Genomic DNA, 20,059 nt, shown 5'->3' with positions numbered 1-20,059 from the left:
AGCCAGGCATTTGTTAAATGAATTTTTGCCCCATTTTACAAACTTTCTTGTTTTTAAATAAATCACTGCAATTATTAAGTTAGTAACGCGGATGTTAAGTGAATCTGACTTCTCCATTGACTTTGCTTGTCTGAAGATCGCAGGACCTAGGACATTGCAACCGTCATAAATATGAATCAGTTGCCAAGTGTCTAAATTTTGATGACGTGATCATGGGGATGCTGGATTGGTTGTAATTGTGACCACTGTCGTAATTTTGAACGGTCACTAAATGAACTGTTATAAGTCAAGGACTATTAGTTCAGTTGTTCAGTAGAACGATAATGATGACATTTATTTATTTATTTATTTATTTATGAGACTTATATACCGCTTTAAGTGCAAGCACTCTCTAAGCAGTGTACACCAGTAAGCAATGTATGTATGTATGTATGTATGTATATATATATATATATATATATATATATATATATATATATATATATATATATTTACATTTCCCCCAACAATCTGGGTCCTCATTTATGGGGACAGACGTATTTTCATGTGGAAATAAAGCAATTCCAGATATCTTTCAGATACTTTAAAATTGGGAAAAGGCATTTAACATTTTGTGACATTTAAAAATGGAAGTGCCAACATTTTTTGATTTAGAGAGTCACTTTCCCTTCTGCCTTTCAGATCAACTCAAACTTTAAAGTTGCAGGTTTACTTGGCCCTTGTAATTCCTCAGAAATGCTTTTCAGATTTAGTGGCCATCTTCAATCTAGTTTTTAGTCTATGGATAATTTTAAGAAACAGAACGAGAATGATTAATTTTCCATGTTTCTTTGAGGTTGTTTTTAGAAATCCCCTTTTTCATCTCTATTTTGTTCTCAGCAAACAAGTTGAGTTCATTTTTGACAAGGATACATCAACATACACAATTTTGATGGTGGTACATTGATGGAGATACAATATTGGATATGTCCAGTGATGGGATTCAGCCAGTTCACACCACTTCAGCAGAACCGGTAGCTAATTTTTTGTTGCCCAGGTCCAGAATGGACTTCCGGAAGCGACATCCACACAGAGAACCGGTTGTTCACATATTTGAATCCAACCACTGGATATGTTTACTCCAATGAAATAAAGGAATGGTGATGATATGCTAGCAGTGTTCCAAGATTTGAGGGGCTGCCACAAAAAAGAGGGGGGGGGTCAGTCTGTTCTCCAAAGCATCTTTGTCAGGAAGCAATGGATAGAAACTAATCAAGGAGAGAATCAATCTAGAAATAAAGAGAAATTTCCGGACAGTGAGAACAATTAACAGTGGAACAATTTGCCTTCAGAAGTGCTCCATCACTGGAGGTTTTTAAGAAGATATTGGACAGCCATTTATCTGAAATGGCATTGGGTCTCCTGCCAAGGAGCAGGGGGTTGGACTGGATGACCTCCAAGGTCCCTTCCAACTCTCTTATTCTGAATAAGGGCTGCCAATTTTTTAAAAAAATATAATTTTGTCTTGTTTTGTTCAGGCTGATGATCTTGTTATCAATCCATCTACCACGCTGAAGGAGAAGCCGGACCCAAATGGCTTAGTATTTGGGACAGTTTTCACAGACAACATGCTGTTTATTGAATGGTCCTTAAAATCTGGATGGGATGTTCCTCAGATTAAGCCCTTGGAGAATCTCTCTGTGCATCCAGCCATCTCAGCACTGCATTATGCTGTGGAAGTGAGTATAGCGACAGAATGAAGAGAAACTTCATTCTATCTTTGTCATTAAATTAAAAAAAAATAATAGTGTGGTCTTTTATACAAATGTGACTTCTTTTCGTTTCAAGTCAGTGCAAAGTCTCCCAAGGATAGTCTTTCCCAGCTTTCTCCAGTTGTGTTGGAGTTTAATTCCCCAGAATGAGGAGAGTTGAACACATCTGGAGAACATCAAGTTGGAAAAGAATGATTGATTAAGAGGGTGAGGCATGAACAGTGAACGGATAAAGTCCAGATTTTGAAAATCATTTTGCTGATCTTCATTTCCCCCTGGAATAGGTAGATGAGGGAAGAAACTGATGTTTTCCAACTTCCAATGCCCCTTGTTGGCTTCTTCTTACAGATAGTAAGAAAATGCCAATGTAGGGTCACTCACCATTTTTTTCGCTTAAAAAATTGCATTTGTTGAAGATACATCAGTCATGACAACCCATGCATCACATTTTAACTGACACTGTTCTTCTGAGATGCTAGTAAGTATTGTCAATGGTTTAAGCATCAGACTAAACTTTAGACATACTTTTTTTTTTAACGAGTCAATGCTGAGTTAAGCAACATTCACAATTTACAATCCACAGTGGCTGGCTTTGCAAGACGCATGAACGCCAAACCAATCCTCATTATGGTTTAGTACAATGTGTGAAACTAACCAAGAAATAGTGAAGGTAACCATATTTATTCTCTTGTTTGTCAAATGGCCAAAGACACATTTGTGTTGCTGTTTCTTCATTTATAACAGCTATTGAAGGCTGTTGTGAGTGCAGTGGTGGTGCAGTGGTTAGAATGCAGTACTGCAGGCTACTTCTGCTTCCTGCCGGCTGCCTACAGTTTGGCAGTTTGATTCTCACCAACTCAAGGTTAACTCAGCCTTCGATCCTTATGAGGTCGGTAAAATAAGGATCCAGATTGCTGGGGGCAATAGGCTGACTCTGTAAATCACTTAGAGAGAGATGTAAAGCACAAGTGTTACATAAGGAATGGTTGCTGGAATAGGGTATGTCTAGTCTAATAAAGAGGGGACATGATAGCAGTGTTCCAATATCTCAGGGGCTGCCACAAAGAAGAGGGAGTCAAGCTATTCTCCAAGGCGCCTGAAGGCAGGACAAGAAGCAATGGGTGGAAACTAAGCAAGGAGAGAAGCAACCTAGAACTAAGGAGAAACTTCCTGACAGTGAGAACAATTAATTAGTGGAACAACCTGCCTCCAGAAGCGGTGAATGCTCCAACACTGGAAGATTTTAAAGAAGAGACTGGACAGCCATTTGTTCGAAATGGTATAGGGTTTCCTGCCTGAGCAGGGGGTTGGACTAGATGACCTCCAAGGTCCCTTCCAACTTTATTATTGTTATTAAGTCTAAGAGCTATTGCTATTGTAGTTTATTAGTATAGCTGCCAATACAGTATATGTTTATTTCATGGCTGACAGTACAACAGGGGTGATATAAACAGGAACAATTCTTAGAATGTATCATTTCCCCAAATGCAGTTCTTCACAACTGCAATATCAGTGAAGGCACCAAACAAAAAAGCTGCAGCTGATCAAAAAAGCAGTAAATTCTGAGAACCATACTTTATCCTCTTTGATATACAGGTAGTCCTTAACCTACAGCCATTCATTTAGCAACTGTTCAAAGTTACGATGGTAGTGAAAAAAAGTGACTTAGGACCGGATCTTGCACTTATAATTGTTGTAGTAAATCTTAACCCCATTATTCATGATTGCATCTGAGGTTTCACGCTAACTACACCATCTAAATCAGGAATGGCTGCTATTTTAAGTTTGCGGGAAACTTGAATTGATAAATTTGTGATAAGCCTTGATTTCAAATACTGGTTTCTGTGGAAAAAGGTGGTCCATTTTGTTCAGATATTATAGGCCTTTCACTGAAGACCTTCTATGCCTTAATGAGTTTTTTTGGTTTAGTGCAGGGGTAGTCAACCTTGGCTCTTTTATAACTCGTGGTCTTCAACTGCCAGAATTCCTGAGCCAGCCAAGCTGGCTCAGGAATTCTGGGAGTTGAAATCCACGAGTCATAAAAGAGCCAAGGTTGCCTACCCCTGGTTTAGTGTGTCATGCAAAGATAGCTCCACTCTGATTTAAGGCCAATTTACACATATATCCATCATTTGCAAAACTGGAGTATTTACAGTTGAACAGGATGTTCCAGATTTACAGATGAACGGGACGTTCCCGCAGTAAGCACTGTATCTGCAATGTAATGGGAGTGCCATCTATCCTTATCGTTATAATTCGATGCTTGGGGTTCTGGAAAATCAAGACAAATTTTTGAATGAGCTTTTGGTGTGTCAGAAAGCAAGCTGCCCACCTGTACTGAAATGAATTGGTAACTGCCAGAAACCAGCGTGGTTACTGATCAAGGTGCGTAGGGCCCAAGGTTCCAGATCATAGTCCAAAAACATCAATACAGGTTATATTCCATTTGTGTCGGAGCCTTAATAAAGGGCACGTTTTGGGTGCCAGAAAGTGAGGAGAAAACGTGGAGCAATTCTTTCAAACCCCTTTCTTTTTCGTCCCCCTCTTTGGCAGTGTTTGTAATGATTAAAAAAAAACTGGATCTCAAGAATGAAACAAAATCATACTCTGATTTGTGCACTTCCAGTGTTTTTCAGAAGTGATGGTGAGGAATCTAGAACCTCAACCCTTTTTTCCCCATTCTCTTTTTTGGGAGGACTCCACTGGGATTTTTTTTCATTCCTTTCTGTTTTGATTGATTGATTGATTGATTGATTGATTTTAAGGTACAGGTAGTCCTTGACTTACAACGGTCCACTTGGTGACCGTTCAAAGTTACAAGATCATTGAAAAAAGTGACTTACGGCTGTTTTTCACATTTACAACTGTTGCAGCATCCCCATGTTCACATGATCAAAATTTGGACATTTGGCAATTGACTTGGATTTATGACGGTGGCAGTGTACCAGGATGACGTGATCTCCTTTTGCAGCCTTCTGACAAGCAAAGTCAATGGGGGAAAATCTGATTGATTTAACAACTGTGTTACTGACTGAACAGGTGCAATGATTCGGTTAATGACTGGCAAGAAAGGTTGCAAAACAGGGCAAAATTCGCTTTAATGACCATCTCACTCAACAACATAGTCTAAACTTGGGGCTCCGTTGTGGTCGTAAGTTGAGGACTACCTATATCTATCTCGCCTTCCAAAGGCCAGTGCGATGATATTTTTTTTTCAGTCTCTGTGGCTGAGGAGATCTAGATCAGAGGTCCTCAAACTTTGGGGTACCAGGGACCGGTTCCGTGGAGAAAAGTTTTTCCATGGACTGGAGGGTTGCGTGGTTTTGTGTGCTGCCTGCATCCCACAGATGGGGCTTTGCTTGTTTGTGCGGACCGGTTGCTGGCATGCCGTGGCCCGGTACTGATCCACAGCCCGGGGGTTGGGGATCCCTGATCTAGACTTATTCACAAAGAGCAAAGGAACCACGCTGGAGTTTCAGGCCTTCTCTGTCTCTCTCTGAGTAGCGTTACTGCTGTAAAACTCATGATCTGAAATCCTCGCTGCTAACAATGAATATGCTCTTCTTTCTTTTTTTTTTCCTCATCTGCATATGTCCCCCCATTGTTTTCATTGTTTTATTTACTTTTAACCTTATTGCATCACGTTTCCTCTAGCCAAGAGGAGTGACAGAGGCGAAACTGCTCCAAATGCTATGGCTCAATGAATACACAGTGGGTATAACGTGAGACTAAATGTTCCTTCCTTGTGATCTGTGATTCCTCAGATAATCTGGCCTCTGCCAGCTTTGCGGATGGTCCAGTGGAGTCTTCCTCAACTTGGGCACCCTCCAGATGTGCAGAACGTAGCCTTTTCTCCTTGGTGTATCCGGTTCTGACAGTTGAAGTCTACCCTACAAAAGAGTATGTGTAGCTCAGGGTTGAACTGTGGTGTCCTTGGTGCTCTCTGAGCTTGCTTGTTTTCTTGCAGACATTTCATTACCTAACTCTGCATCACGGCACTGATGGTATCACCGAGTTGGATAATAGAACATCTGCAAGAAGACAACCAATCTCAGAGAGCACCAAGGACACACAGTTCAACACTGAGCTACAAAATATTCTTTTATGTTGGCAATGAAACATCTGCAGGAAAACAACCGAACTCAGCTGGAAAGTGGCCAGATTGAGAAAGATTGGTCTAACTGGGCGTTGTACCGACAAATTACGGAGATCGGATTCCTCTTCTAGTATTTGTTTCTGGTGATCTGTTTGTTACACCGTGAAATAAGACTTGACAGTACTGCAATAATCATAAAATTAACGAGTTTGCTCACAAATAGAGATCCTGTGCTAGACAGCCTGAAGCAGCAGTTGTCCACAAACCTCTGAAAGTCAGTCTCTTGGCCAAGTTAAGTAGTTTGAGTTTGCTACTAAGTTAACATTGCCCAAACAGTTGAAATACAGAGAGCCAATGTAGTGTAATGGTTAAGGTGTTGAGCTAGATATGGGAGACCACGATTCTGGTCCACCATTAGACAGAAAATAGGAGAAGGAAAATACTGTGTATGCCAGTTAGAGTGCCTAAATGAAAGGAGAGATACGTGTCTAACAAAGAGACAATAAAATAAGTAGCGACAATTTTACACGCGAATCCTAAATCGGTCTCACTGCATTCAGTGGAATGTATTTTCAGAGAAGGGGGAATGAAATGGTAACTTAAGCAGGAATCTTATTCAAGGAATAAAAAGGGTCAGTTGAAATTTGGGGCTCTTTCTGAGCGCATGTTGGCTGTCCATATACCCCAAATTATAGAAGCTCAGCCTTTTTGGAAAATTTATGCAGACTCTAAGCCAGGGGCTGTTCACCGACATGGCCTCACGTTAACAATACTTTTAAAAATAATAGGTTATTCATATTCTCAGTTTTTTTTTAAACCTATTACCCTTTCAGTATAAACAGATTTTCAAAATAATATAAGATTTCCCAAAGTAAGAGTAGAAAGCAGATTTCAAAAGCATTAATTTTTTTGAAAAAAAAAATCAAATTATCCAGACATAGTAAGAAAGTTCTCCATTAAAAGCATGGAAGGATAAAGTCATCTTCAATCATAGCTAGAATCATAGAATTGGAATGGACAGTTGAGATTACCAAGGCCAACTTCCTGCTCACTGCTGGAATCAAAAATGACAAAAAAAATTCTGATATCGTGAGGTGACAATACCACTTTATACTGCACTAGTGAGACCAAAGCAGATTTCACTAATAGCTAATAATAGTTCTGTTGCATTTTCCATCAACTATGAGCCTTGTAGAACCAGCAACTATTGAATTCCAGAGAACTGTGTAGGAATCAGTCAGAAAAGCCTTTTGAACCAGCGGCATCAATTCTTTTTTCACTTGGAAAATCCAGCTGCTTGAGGCGATATCCATACTTTTTTGTTCAGGACTTGAAGAACCAAACTAGTAAATTAATTAATTTTCTGGCTCTCATGAATTCAAGAATAGATTTGAAACTGATAGCCCCTGTCCCCTGCCTCAAGGTCAAAGATTTATTGTTACTTTAATACTGAGATGTGTAAAAACCATTAGCAATTTCCCAATTGAATAAGCAAAAGTTACAGTTCTAAGTATACTGAGCTGTAGGCATTCATTTCAACCTGGGGAAAATTTTAATGTTGAGATACAGTATGTGATCACACAAAACAGTTGCCACATGGGGTAGAGCAGTGGTTCTCAACCTGTGGGTCGGGACCCCATTTGGGGTCGAACGACCATTTCATGGGGGTCACCAAACAATGCAGTCCGCCATTTTTTCCCCCTTTACCTTAGCTGTGCTATTCCCTTTTATTCTATTGGCTTTTGAAAGCCAATAGAATAGACTCTCTTGAATAGAGTCTAATTCTATTGGCTTTCAAAAGCCAATAGGAATTGTCCAGGCTGTCTCTGCCCTGCTGAGCCCGCCAAAAGTCCCATTCTGCAAATGGTGCTGCACCAGTTGAGTAGTCCTCGACTTACGACTGGTTGGGGGTCGCGGCATTAAAAAGGTTGAGAACCACTGGGGTAGAGTCTAGATATTCACAAGATGGCCTCATTATCTTTTCACCTCTTTGTCTGACTTGGTCAATAATGTTTGTCAAAAGCCTGGATTGATTAGATAGGAAGACTGAAAAGTTTTCAGTGTGTTCACTAGTGGGACATCATGGTTTAGTTACATCTCGACCAATCTGCTTCACGTTCACATTCATTTTAAATTTCCCATTAATAGTTAAAAGCAACATTTGAATAGTTAAACAGCTATGTAGTAATCAGTCACTATCCTAATAGGAAATTAAATAGGAAGTTTAGGATAGGAAGCCCCATGTGCTGCGATGTTGAGTGATCCTCTAAGAGGCTTTATAAAGTCATAGGTCAATAGTTCTTCTGAACGTAAGAGAATGAGGTAGCCAATTAATACTTATATAGCAATGCATGCTAATATGCAGGAAGCAAATGGCATCTATCTACAACTCATTTAAGCAGCTGTAACAACTTTCAGGTTTGCATGGATGCAGTGGGACAGAAAAAAGAAACAGATGCAGCTGCTTTAATGAGTGGTAGACGTTTAAGTCCATATTCCCCTGCAGTCCAAACAATCCTCTTTAGCACCTCTGGAGTAATGTAGGAATTTTCCACCGGCTACTTGTCATTTGAAGCGAAATAAAAACCATTGGTTTTTAACTCGTTTTAAATGAATACCTTAATTTGTATAACATTTGGAAAGAACACACGTTTATTTTAACCAGTTTCCTTATTTTAATTACGGGTGCATGCGTTGAAGTATGGGGGCCAGTGTCACTCCCAACTGGTATGTTCTGCTTCCTTTAGCTGTTCGAAGGCATGAAAGCATATCGAGGTGTGGATGGCAAAATACGCTTGTTCCGGCCGAGACTCAACATGGACAGGATGTTACGGTCAGCAGCGCGAGCAACTTTGCCAGTGCGTAATGCAAACCTCCGTTTTCCTTTGTTAACTAAGAGGATGCTGTTCATGTTCCCTTGTAATCAGGCATCTCTTTTTTTATCTTATTCTCAAGTTCCTCTTAGTAATGATTTGACTATGGGGTGTTCCAATGATTGACGTTGCCCTTTTCCATTCCATCTCTTTCCATCACTCTGATGCCTGCTTAGCTCTCCACACTTACCTCCAAGAGGTTTAATTATTTTCTTTTAAAAGGGCCACTGTTGGAGGAAGTCTTGATTACCAATAAAGGAGAATATTTGTAGCTCAAGGTTGGAATGAGAGGTCCTTGGTGCTCTCTGAGCTTGCTTGTTTTCTTGCCGATGTTTCATTACCCAAACTAGGTAAAATCAACAGCACTGATGATGTTACTTAGGGTAATGAAAGGTCTGCAAGAAAATAAGCAAGATCAGAGAGTCTTGAGTGGCATTTGCCCTTAGGAATTAACCTGAAATGCAGGAAGCTTTGAAGACAACAGACTGATGGAAAGAAGGGATATGTACACGTCCTCCTCGGTCCCTTCATTCTTCAGTTCATGTTTCATCTGTGAGAATATAATTGAAGTTATCTTCAAGTAGTATCTGCTACCACCCCTTTTCCCCCACTATTGCCAGAGGGAAAAATACTCCCCAACAACACCCTTCTGTGATTATCATTTTGAAACCTGTTTCACAACTGTGATAAAGCCACTTAAACCAACTTATTTCTTGAGTGGTTACAGCCATAAGATTCTTTAGCACTGTAGCCATGGTGGCTCAGTGGTGGAGTGCAGTATTGCAGGCTAACTCCGCTGACTGCCAGCAGTTCAATCCTGACTGTCTCAAGATTGACTCAGCCCTCCATACTTCCAAGATGGGTAAAATGAGGACCCAGATTGTTAGGGGGCCATAGGCTGATCCTGTAAATCGCTTAGAGAGGGCTGTAAAGCATTGAGAAGCGGTATATAAGTCTAAGTGCTATAGCTTGTTGCACACTAATAGCAGATTGGTAGACATCCTGGAACATCCCTGCCTTTGAACAATCAACCAAACCTGATGTTGTCATTCGGGTGTTTCCACTTCAAGATTGTTTCTAAGTGTTGCCTCCTTCTCTTTCCACTTGCAGGGATTTGACAAAGAAGAACTTCTGCAGTGTATCCAGAAACTGGTGGAAGTTGAGAAGGAGTGGGTACCCTATTCAACCTCTGCTAGCTTGTATATCCGCCCTACTTTAATTGGGACAGAGGTGGGAAGAAAATACGTTTTTTGTTCCTTCTTTCCTTCATTCCTTCTCAACAATCCCAAGGGCAAAGCACAACGACACAAAAATAGTGTGATACATGTTGACGTCAAGTCAAGCTGATGCTTATTACGGTCAAAGGACAGAGCTAGTTTAAAACCCTCAAGGAATATCCAGTTAAAAATTCTAGAATAAAATAATAAATAACAATTAAATTTATATTAAAAATCACAATTGGGCATCCAATCTGTCAGCTGCCCAGGAACAAAACACAGCATGGCCTAACTAACCTATAATATCAATCCTTAAACTGTGAGGCCCATATTCATTAAGTACTAAAATGCAAGAGAGTGATAGAGCAAAAGGCTTTCCACCCTTAATTGTGTAAAATAGCTATGATGGATTAATCACCTGTTTCCAACGAATCCCCAGTGCTATGGCGCAGAATCTAGCGACCTGTTCTGACATGGTGATGTCATGTGACATCCACTTGTGGGATTTGGCCGGTTTGCATTGATTCAGCAGAATTGGTAACTAAATTTTGCTGCATCCGTAGAACTGGCTGGCTTCCAGAAGTCCAGTCTAGGCCTTGGAGGCCTGCAGGAAGCCCCCCATTCAGCAGAACCAGTAACCCAGGAACAAAACACAGCACTGGGCCTAACTAGTCCTATAATATCAATCCTTAAACTGTGCCTCCCAGGCCTAGCCCATATTCATTAAGTAAAATGCAAGAGAGTGATAGAGCAAAAGGCTTTCCACCCTTAATTGTGTAAAATAGCTATGATGGATTAATCACCTGTTTCCAACGAATCCCCAGTGCTATGGCGCAGAATCTAGCGACCTGTTCTGACATGGTGATGTCATGTGACATCCACTTGTGGGATTTGGCCGGTTTGCATTGATTCAGCAGAATTGGTAACTAAATTTTGCTGCATCCGTAGAACTGGCTGGCTTCCAGAAGTCCAGTCTAGGCCTTGGAGGCCTGCAGGAAGCCCCCCATTCAGCAGAACCAGTAACTAAATTTTGCTGCATCTGTAGAACTGGCTGGCTTCCAGAAGTCCAGTCTAGGCCTGGGAGGCCTGCAGGAAGCCTCCCAGGCCTAGACACCCCACCAGAAGTGCATGGATGCCACTTCCGGAAGTCCATCCTAAGAGGTCTGGACGAGGCCTCCCAGGCCTAGACACCCCACCAGAAGTGCATGGATGCCACTTCCGGAAGTCCATCCTAAGCCTCAGAGGTCTGGACAAGGCCTCCCAGGCCTAGACACCCCACCAGAAGTGCATGGATGCCAATTCTGGAAGTCCATCCTAAGCCTCATAGGTCTGGACGAGGCCTCCCAGGCCTAGACACCCCACCAGAAGTGCATGGATGCCAATTCTGGAAGTCCATCCTAAGCCTCAAAGGTCTGGACGAGGCCTCCCAGGCCTAGACACCCCACCAGAAGTGCATGGATGCCAATTCTGGAAGTCCATCCTAAGCCTCAAAGGTCTGGACGAGGCCTCCCAGGCCTAGACACCCCACCAGAAATGCATGGATGCCAATTCTGGAAGTCCATCCTAAGCCTCAGAGGTCTGGACGAGGCCTCCCAGGCCTAGACACCCCACCAGAAGTGCATGGATGCCACTTCCAAAATTCCATTCTAGGCCGTGGAGGCCCAGGCTTGCATCAAATAAGAGAATTGGTTGTTCAGGTATTTGAATTTCACCACTGGTGACATCCCACTTTTATGCACTCATGTCTCAGATCTGATGCAAGATGTACAGTGGCAGTATCATGCACATTTTATCTCTTCTCAATCCCCATTCTGGTCTTCCCTGGCATCTTCTATGCACTTTGCCATTATGTCATTGCTTTCTTGGAGCCAATGAATGCACGTAGTCCTCAATTTGAACCATTCATTTAGGGACCAAAGTTGCAATGGTACTGAAAGAAGTGACTCACGACCAATCCTCTCATTGATCTCCATTGCAGGATGCCCACCTGATTAAAATTCAGGTGCTTGGCAGTTGCAGTATAACGGGTTTCATGCAATTGCCGTTGGCGAACTCTCCAATTGGCTTCTGACAAGCATAGTCAGTGGAGAAGCCAGATTCGCTTAATGACCATGTGATTCACTTAACAAATGCAGTGATTCACTTAACAATCACTTAACAATTGTTCCAGAAAAAGGTCATAAAATTGGTGCAATTCACTTTTTAACAACTGCCTTATTTAGCAACGGAAATTCTGCTCCCAAATTCTGTGGTCGTAAGTTGAGGACTAAGTGCCCAAAGACCGTTATTTAAGCTGAATAACCCTTTTCTCTTCTACTTGGAGTAGAACTTTGAGATCCTTGTGGCAATGACACCTTCTTTGGGTGTTCCATGGGAATTTATCTGGTGTTTCCTAAGGGACAGGAGAGGAAAATAAAAATAAATACTTAATCACCTTGCATTTCCTGGGCATTCTTTACAAGAGTGAAGAAACCAAGAATTTACCACTATTCTGGTTGACAACAGTTCCACCTAGTGGCAATATTTTGCCAGTTCATTACACTGATTGAAATTTTAGCCTCCTTTTTCTCCTAAGCATAACAGGCTGTGTCTACCTTGAGTCAGTCAGTGGATTAGGACAAATGAGCTATGAGGGCCAAATGTTTGCTAGATGCCCTTCTGGGTAGAACAACCATTTCATTGCACCTTAAGACATACAAGTCTTGGCAACATTCCTTTGTCCCAACCAGCATTTAACATCTGGTACTTACATTGCTTATTGAAGGGGCTAAAATGGGACTGAATCATTTATTATTCAACTTTCTGTGAATAACCCAGCCCAGTGGTGGTGAACCTTTTAGAGACCGAATGCCCAACTGCAACCCAAAACCCACTTATGCATCGTCGGGTGCCGGGTGGGTGTGGCCTATTGGGTGGGTGTGGCCCATTGGGTGGGTGTGGCCCATTGGGTGGGCATGGCTGCGGTGGTAACGGCAGACTGGGTGGGACTAAAAAGTTCAATCAATCAATTCCAACTTTGCAAGATCTTTTTTTTTCCGCGAGAAGTTGAAATTGATTGATTGAACCTTTTTTTTTGTTGTACCCAGCGGCGGAGGCCTAAAGCGAAAAGGTTTTATAAAACCCAGCTGAAGGCCTAGGACTGGGGCGACAGTGTACGTGCCCACAGAGAGGGCTCTGAGTGCCGCCTCTGGCACCCGTGCCATAGGTTTGCCACCACTGACCCAGCCCTTGATTTAGAGGTTGTGTGAACTGAGCTAGTTTATCAAAATCATAAGAAGACATTTCTATATGTTGTAGCCTGTTATTTGAGCACTGACATTGGCTTTAGTAACAAGTCTATGTGTGTCATTTTGAGCAAATCCTTGTTGGGAACATGGCTCAAGATCCCAGAACAAGCTCAGTTGGAATTCCAGCAACAAAGTTTTATTTAAAAAGAAGCATTTGCAAAGGCTTGGTGAACTGAAACACATGTAGGAGTTCAGCCACACTTTAAAGAGCTGTTTGACACATTTTTATATCCTATCCCTGACGCAGATTCCCCCCCTCACCTATTGCACTCAATGCCCCTTCCCTAATCATCCAATAAACTATCCAGACTGCCTAAAACCACTGTCCATCCCATGTTCCAGGAAGCCCCTTTGTGCACATCCGATCTGCCACCATCTAATTTTCTATTAACAAAGCTCAATTCTTATAATTATCTCTGTATTTGTTTTCCTTCTATCATTAAACAAATCACCCATGTCCATTAAGTGAGATATCACATGACCACAACTTGCCATTTCACTTCTGGCTTCTCCATTGACTTTGCTGGTTGGAAGCCAATTGTGCAGTGCACATACGGCAATCACGTAACCATGGGCTGCTGCGATAGTTGCAAATGTGAGGAGTAGCCAAAAAGTTACTTTAAAGTTCTGTCGGAACTTTAAACAGTCGCTAAACAAGGCAATCCTTAAGCAAGATCTACCTCTATCTTCTGGTACTGCCGTTGGACAGATCCATCTCCTACCTCAATGCCTGTGGTTGCAAAAATCATAGATTTATAGACCCATAAAGTTGGAAGGAGATATTTGGGCCACTAAATCCACATTTTGCTCTGAAGCTTGCCCAGTAATTTGGTGTTTAGCTTCTGCTCCGAAACATGCAACAAAGGATGTTTTTTTGCTTTTTTAACCTATTGGTTCTGTTGATGATGGGAAATGTTAGGACATTTTCTTTATATTTTATTTCATTTCAGCTTTATTGAATATTGACATAAGAACTGGATAAGAACCTATAAGTGCAATGTATTTGTCTTCCTTTCTTCTGCGTAGCCTTCTCTTGGAGTCAAGAAGCCCTCAAGGGCCATTCTTTATGTGATACTGAGCCCTGTGGGGCCCTACTTCTCAAGTGGCACCTTCAACCCTATCTCCTTGTGGGCAGATCCAAAATATGTCCGAGCTTGGAAAGGTGGGACTGGGGACTGCAAATTGGGAGGGTAAGTGAATCTCGTTGCAGCCATGCTCATTAAGACAGGGGTGGGCAACTATGGCAACTTTACAACCTGTAAACTTCAACTCCCAGAATTCCTGAGCCAGCATGGCTCAGCTTGGAAACCTCTCCCTTTCCCCTCAGCATGGCTGGCTCAGGAATTCTGGGCGTTGAAGTCCACGAGTCATAAAAGAGTCAAGGATGCCTACCCCTACCCTATACCATTTTAGGCAAATGGTTGTCCAATCTCTTCTTAAAAACCTCCAGTGTTGGAGAACCCATAACTTCTGGAGGCAAGTTGTTCCACTGATTAATCGTTCTCACTGTCAGGAAATTTCTCCTTATTCTGGATTTTCTGGCTTTTCAGCCTGGTGTATAGTGTGGCCTTGTCTGATGACATCCCAGCCAATGCTAACCAGGCTTGGCCCAATTTACCCAAGGTGATACCTATCTTGACCACCTATTTGCACATAAAAGTATGTGGAAGGCCCAGTAAAATAAATATGAGCAGTCCCATAAAGCTCAGTGTGCTACTTTGTACTGTATGTGGTGTCCGTAACCCAAACCTCTAATGATTATGTACCTGGATTTTCTTCAAAAAAATTTTTTAAGAAAATCCATCTGCCCATTTGCTCACAAGCTTGTAGGTATATTCTCAAGCAGATCAATGACCCTTTTGCTCTGTGCCCCAAAGGAATTATGGCTCTTCAATTTATGCCCAACGTGAAGCCATGGAATTGGGGTGCCAGCAGGTTCTCTGGCTTTATGGGGATGACCATCAAATCACAGAAGTCGGGACGATGAATCTTTTCCTATACTGGCAAAATGAAAATGGAGGTATGGGGTCTGACTTGATTGAACTGCTACCTGAAGCTTCCTGCCGCTCAACCTTATTTACTATATTGGAAATAAATGGCTTTTACGTGGAGTCTCCATCCTCCACATGGTTCCACCCTGCAAAGATGTTAGAGGTGGGGAACCTGGAATCTCAGATCCAAGTGCTTCTCAAAAAGTCTTGGTTGTGGTTCCAGGGGGCCTCACCATTGCTAACAAATGAATTATAATTGGAGAAAATGATTAAATGCATTGCTAAGTCTACTTAATGAATGTCATATAATTATGAAATACAGAGTCATAATTGGCTGTATAACTACATTCAGAGAATACTCCTAAATGACTCTACGTAAGATTGGAGGGAACTTTGACATGGGCTTTGGGCTGTTCATCTTTTTTCCTAATAATTTGGGTGAAGGTGGGATTACGACATTTGCAGAATAGGCGAAACTAGGACTGACAAACACTTGAGAAGGAAAAGAGAAGATTCAAAAAGATCGAGAAGACTTGAACATGGGCCAAAAGGAAGAGGATGAACTTCCAAAGGGAGAAAATTAAAAGTTTTACATTCAGAAAGAATGAATAATGAAAGGCATGTGTCTAAAATTTGAGATGGGGTAGTCCTGGGGATCGTGTGCATACAAGCCCTTGGTTGATGTAGCAGAGTTACATGCTTTCCTCAACCAGGAGACCCTTCGGATGATCACTCACGTCCTGGTGAAAACACCACTGGACTACTGCAGTGCATTGAACATGGGGCTACCCTTGAAGACCATCCAATTGCTACCTCATCTGGATGGTTGGCCCTGCAGGTATTGGTCAGCAAAACAGATGAGGGTATGCCCTCCTAAATAAGCCATAGGATGGCACATTACAAAGGCCCTCACGTGTCATGTTAATATGATGGCTGGATTCTTAAAATACATTGAACCACAAACTCCCCAACTTCATTTTAATCTAGCATTTTATGCCTATCCTAATATTATGTCTTTTAAAAGATGAGAATGTTTTTTTTTTCTCATTCATCCACCTTCCAAGAAGTAAGAAGGAAAATTCTTCAGAACATTAAATACTGAAACAGGACAATAGCAGAACATTTTTCTTAGGATATGTTTTTCAAAAGATCTCTTCTTATGGCTGCTATAACTCTTATTTTTTATATGACTGTATAATCCTGTACTTTTATGCTGAAGTGTCCTGCTTTGTATTGACAGAAAATGAGCTGGCAACCCCACCGCTGGACGGCATCATCCTTCCTGGTGTGACGAGGCAAAGCATCTTAGATCTGGCACGCAAGTGGGTGGGTAGCTGTCCGCTCAGATTTGATCCTTCTGTGTGAGATGGGATTTTTCCTGATTTTAAACACTGCAAGAGTCTTAGCTCTTGGCAAACATGACTTCTAGAACTGCTTGCTTATTTTTTATTTTGTATTTTTGCTCAGGGTGAATTTAAAGTATCAGAGAGATACATTACTATGAGTGATCTCAGAACTGCCTTGAAGGAAAAAAGAGTGAAGGAGATGTTTGGGGCAGGAACAGCTTGCGTTGTATGTCCTGTTTCAACAATACTGTACCTGGGAGAGGTAAGAGCCGGAGATTCAGAGTTGTTATTGCAATTCTAACCACTGCCTGTTTGATATTTAGCTGATTGTATGCCATCAAATTATTGTTGACTCATAGAATCATAGAATAACAGAGTTGGGAGGAATATTGCAGATCTTCTAGTCCAACCCCTGCTCAGGCAGGAAACCCTATACCATTTCAGACAAATGGCTGTCCAGTCTCTTCTTAAAAACTTCCAGTATTGGAGCATTCACAACTTCTGGAGGCAGGTTGTTCCACTGGTTAATTGTTCTCATTGTCAGGAAATTTCTCCTTAATTCTAGGTTGCTTCTCTCCTTGATTAGCTTCCATCCGTTGCTTCTTGTCCTGCCCTCAGGTGCTTTGGAGAATAGCTTGACTCCCTCTTCTTTGGGGCAGCCCCTGAGATATTAGGACACTCAGGAGTTGCCACAAAGAAGAGGGACTGTTAGTGACCACATAGGTAGATTTTCTCCATAACAATCTCTCTCTAACCTGGTTCTTCAGTTGTTCCAACAGTTGTAACTAAGACCATCCACCTTGCTGCTGACATGAATATCTTGCTGAAATTATAGGCGTTCTCAGGAGGAAAGACACCATAATGTCATACCTGATACCGTTTCTCTCCTTATTCTCCTTGCAGATGCTGTGATGTAATTTGTATCTGTCAAATAAAATGTCTTTGGCAGTTTATGTTCTTGGGAATGAATTTTATGTTTGTGTGATAGTTAAATAATGATATCTTGTCAGCCTTGCTTGGCTTCTGCAGAATTTGTTTTGCACTGAATTAAGATTGAACAGAGGAAACAAAATTATATCTCAAATGGGGAAAAAAGAAAGCTTTTCACTGCTGGTTTTTCATTTATTTGGTTTGTCTTTCTGTTCCTAAGCCTTTTGTAATTCCATCAGAAATCAATTTTCTGAACACCTTTATATTTTAACTAGGTTTTTCTTTTCTTCTAGAATTTGCACATTCCGACGATGGAGAATGGACCTCAAATAGCAACCCGTTTCTGGAACCAGCTAAGTGATATCCAAGTAAGGATCTTTCTATGAGAAATAGACAAGTGTACGAATGGTTGAATAGCTCCATTATTGCCTCACATCCTGACAGAAATGCAGTATACACACATAATTCCACCCGTCTCTGTCCTGGGTGACATTGATTCAATCCTGAATCAACATGACAACAGTGTTCCAATATCTAAGGGGCTGCCACAAAGAAGAGAGGGTCCACTTATATTCCCAAAAAAATCAGAAGGCAAGACAAGAAATAATGGATAGAAACTAATCAAGGAGAGATCTAGCCTAGAACTAAGGAGAAATTTCCTGACAGTGAAAACAATTAATCAATGCCTCCAGAAGCTGTGAATGCTCCAATACTGGAGGCTTTTAAGAAGAGACTGGCCATCCATTTTTCTGAAAAGGTCTAAGGTCTCCTGCTTGAGCAGGGGGTTTATTTTATTTATTTTATTTTTAACATTTATAAGCCGCCCCCCTCCTGAAGGACTCTGGGCGGCTAACAATAAAAAACACATAAAACCTAACAAAACAATACAAAAACAATCATCCAGGGGTCAGGTTTTATAAACCCCAGACCTGCCGGAAAAGCCAGGTCTTAAGTAGCTTACGGAAGACCAACAGGGTGGGAGCGGTCCTAATCTCCGGGGGGAGCTGATTCCAAAGCGTGGGCGCCATCACAGAGAAGGCCCTCCTCCGCGGCCCCGCCAAATGGCACTGCTTGGCCGACGGGACCTGAAGGAGGCCCAGCCTGTGGGATCTAACCGGACGTAGGGAACTATGAGGTTGGACTAGAAGACCTCCAAGGTCCCTTCCAACTCTGGTGATGATGATTGCCCTGTATTATTTACATCTGGAAACCTATAGTATCCAAAACAGGCATGATAGGAAGCCAATTTCCCATCTCTGTAGTTCTCCATGTTGTGACTGGTATTGATCTTTTAGATCGCCATGCAAATTTTCTGAAGTCTTCTGATCAGCTGAGGGCTAGCCCAGATTCCCTCCAGAATGTTTACACTGCTTTACATTTCCTCTTTGAAGGACTGGATCTTGTTTAAATAGAACGCTGAGTAAAGGGAAAATTCAGGTTTGTTGCTTAGCAAATGAAGAAGATGGTGGAATGAAGCAAACCAAACAGCAGTGCTAGAAACAGCTCAGAGGCACAGGGCTGTAGAGTTTGTTTGTTTATGAAAATTTATATGGTCGCCCAACTCACTCTCAGTGACTCCGGGAAACCTACAAGGATCAAAACTCAATATAAAAATAATAAAAAAAGCAGTACCGACCCCATCTCCATGGCAACAACAATCCAATGAGCCATTTGATGGGCTCCATATCACTTCAGTCTCCCCAGGCCTGTTGTCAAAACCAGGTCTTCAGAGCTTGCGAAAGAGTGTCAAAGTGGGGGCCAATCTTATCTCCACAGGGATAAGCCACCACAGAGAAGGCCCTTCTTCTTGGTCTTACTAGATGAACTTCCTTAAGAGTGGGTACCTACATATTAAGAGAGGGGACTTATATATAGCATTCTCTGCCTCTGGTGGGTCAGGTAGATATGACCGGGAAAAGATCATCCTTCAGATAACCTGGTCCCAAGCCATGTAGGCGTTTGAAGGTGACAATTGGCACTTTGAGTTGAAATTAGAAGCAAATCAGCAGCCAATGCAGCTCCCACCACAAAGATGACACATGCACATATCTAGGCCTGCGCAAAACACATCTAGGCCTGCACAAGATCAGCTCTTCCCAAACCAAGGAACCATCCTAGACTTTAATCAACATGCTGGGCTCACTCTCAGTAGAAGTGGCAGAACAAAAATCTTTTGGTTTGCTTCATTTACATTTGCTTCAAATTAAATATAGTTAACACGCCACGGCCAGCTCGCCATGGTCAACTCACCGAGGGACGAGTTACACTAATATCAAAGAAACAGTGGAATAGAATCATTAAAGAAAGGATGCCAAAGGAGAGACCAAATGAGGTGTGAATGACAAAAAATAAAATAACTTTTAACTGTTTTAAGTAATTAAATTGAATTCTCAAATTGTCCCCCAGCGAGTTTTCCTGTGGTGAGTTAGCCGTGGCGTGTTGGCTGCGGTGATTGTCCCACTCTGTTTCCCAGAGATGTATTTAATATTTCACCTTTCGGTTGCATGAAATAGGACCATGTGATAACCTTTTAGAAGTCTCCTAGGGAGAGCATCCAAACATTTGGGC

General features: G+C 41.8%; 1 protein-coding gene across 2 annotated transcripts in view; it reads left to right on the top strand.

Moving 5' to 3' along the window:
- BCAT1 (branched chain amino acid transaminase 1) overlaps nt 1–20,059 on the top strand; it is a 45,651-nt gene that overhangs the window by 23,738 nt on the left and 1,854 nt on the right. Inside the window, exons 3-11 of one of the 2 annotated variants that reach the window (XM_039332893.1) lie at nt 1,518–1,718; nt 5,406–5,462; nt 8,595–8,705; nt 9,831–9,950; nt 14,251–14,414; nt 15,102–15,244; nt 16,456–16,541; nt 16,683–16,823; nt 17,785–17,859. In XM_039332893.1, the coding sequence (XP_039188827.1) occupies nt 1,518–1,718; nt 5,406–5,462; nt 8,595–8,705; nt 9,831–9,950; nt 14,251–14,414; nt 15,102–15,244; nt 16,456–16,541; nt 16,683–16,823; nt 17,785–17,859 (1,098 nt within the window). The remainder of the gene's footprint in view (nt 1–1,517; nt 1,719–5,405; nt 5,463–8,594; nt 8,706–9,830; nt 9,951–14,250; nt 14,415–15,101; nt 15,245–16,455; nt 16,542–16,682; nt 16,824–17,784; nt 17,860–20,059) is intronic. The other variant, XM_039332894.1, reaches the window with a different exon arrangement.

Source organism: Crotalus tigris, unplaced genomic scaffold (assembly GCF_016545835.1).
Source record: "Crotalus tigris isolate CLP2741 ecotype Arizona unplaced genomic scaffold, ASM1654583v1 scf7180000024469.1203045, whole genome shotgun sequence".
In the NCBI taxonomy this organism is placed as follows: domain Eukaryota; kingdom Metazoa; phylum Chordata; class Lepidosauria; order Squamata; family Viperidae; genus Crotalus; species Crotalus tigris.
Note: the sequence above shows the minus strand (reverse complement) of the source record. Positions and strands in the feature narration are given on the sequence as shown.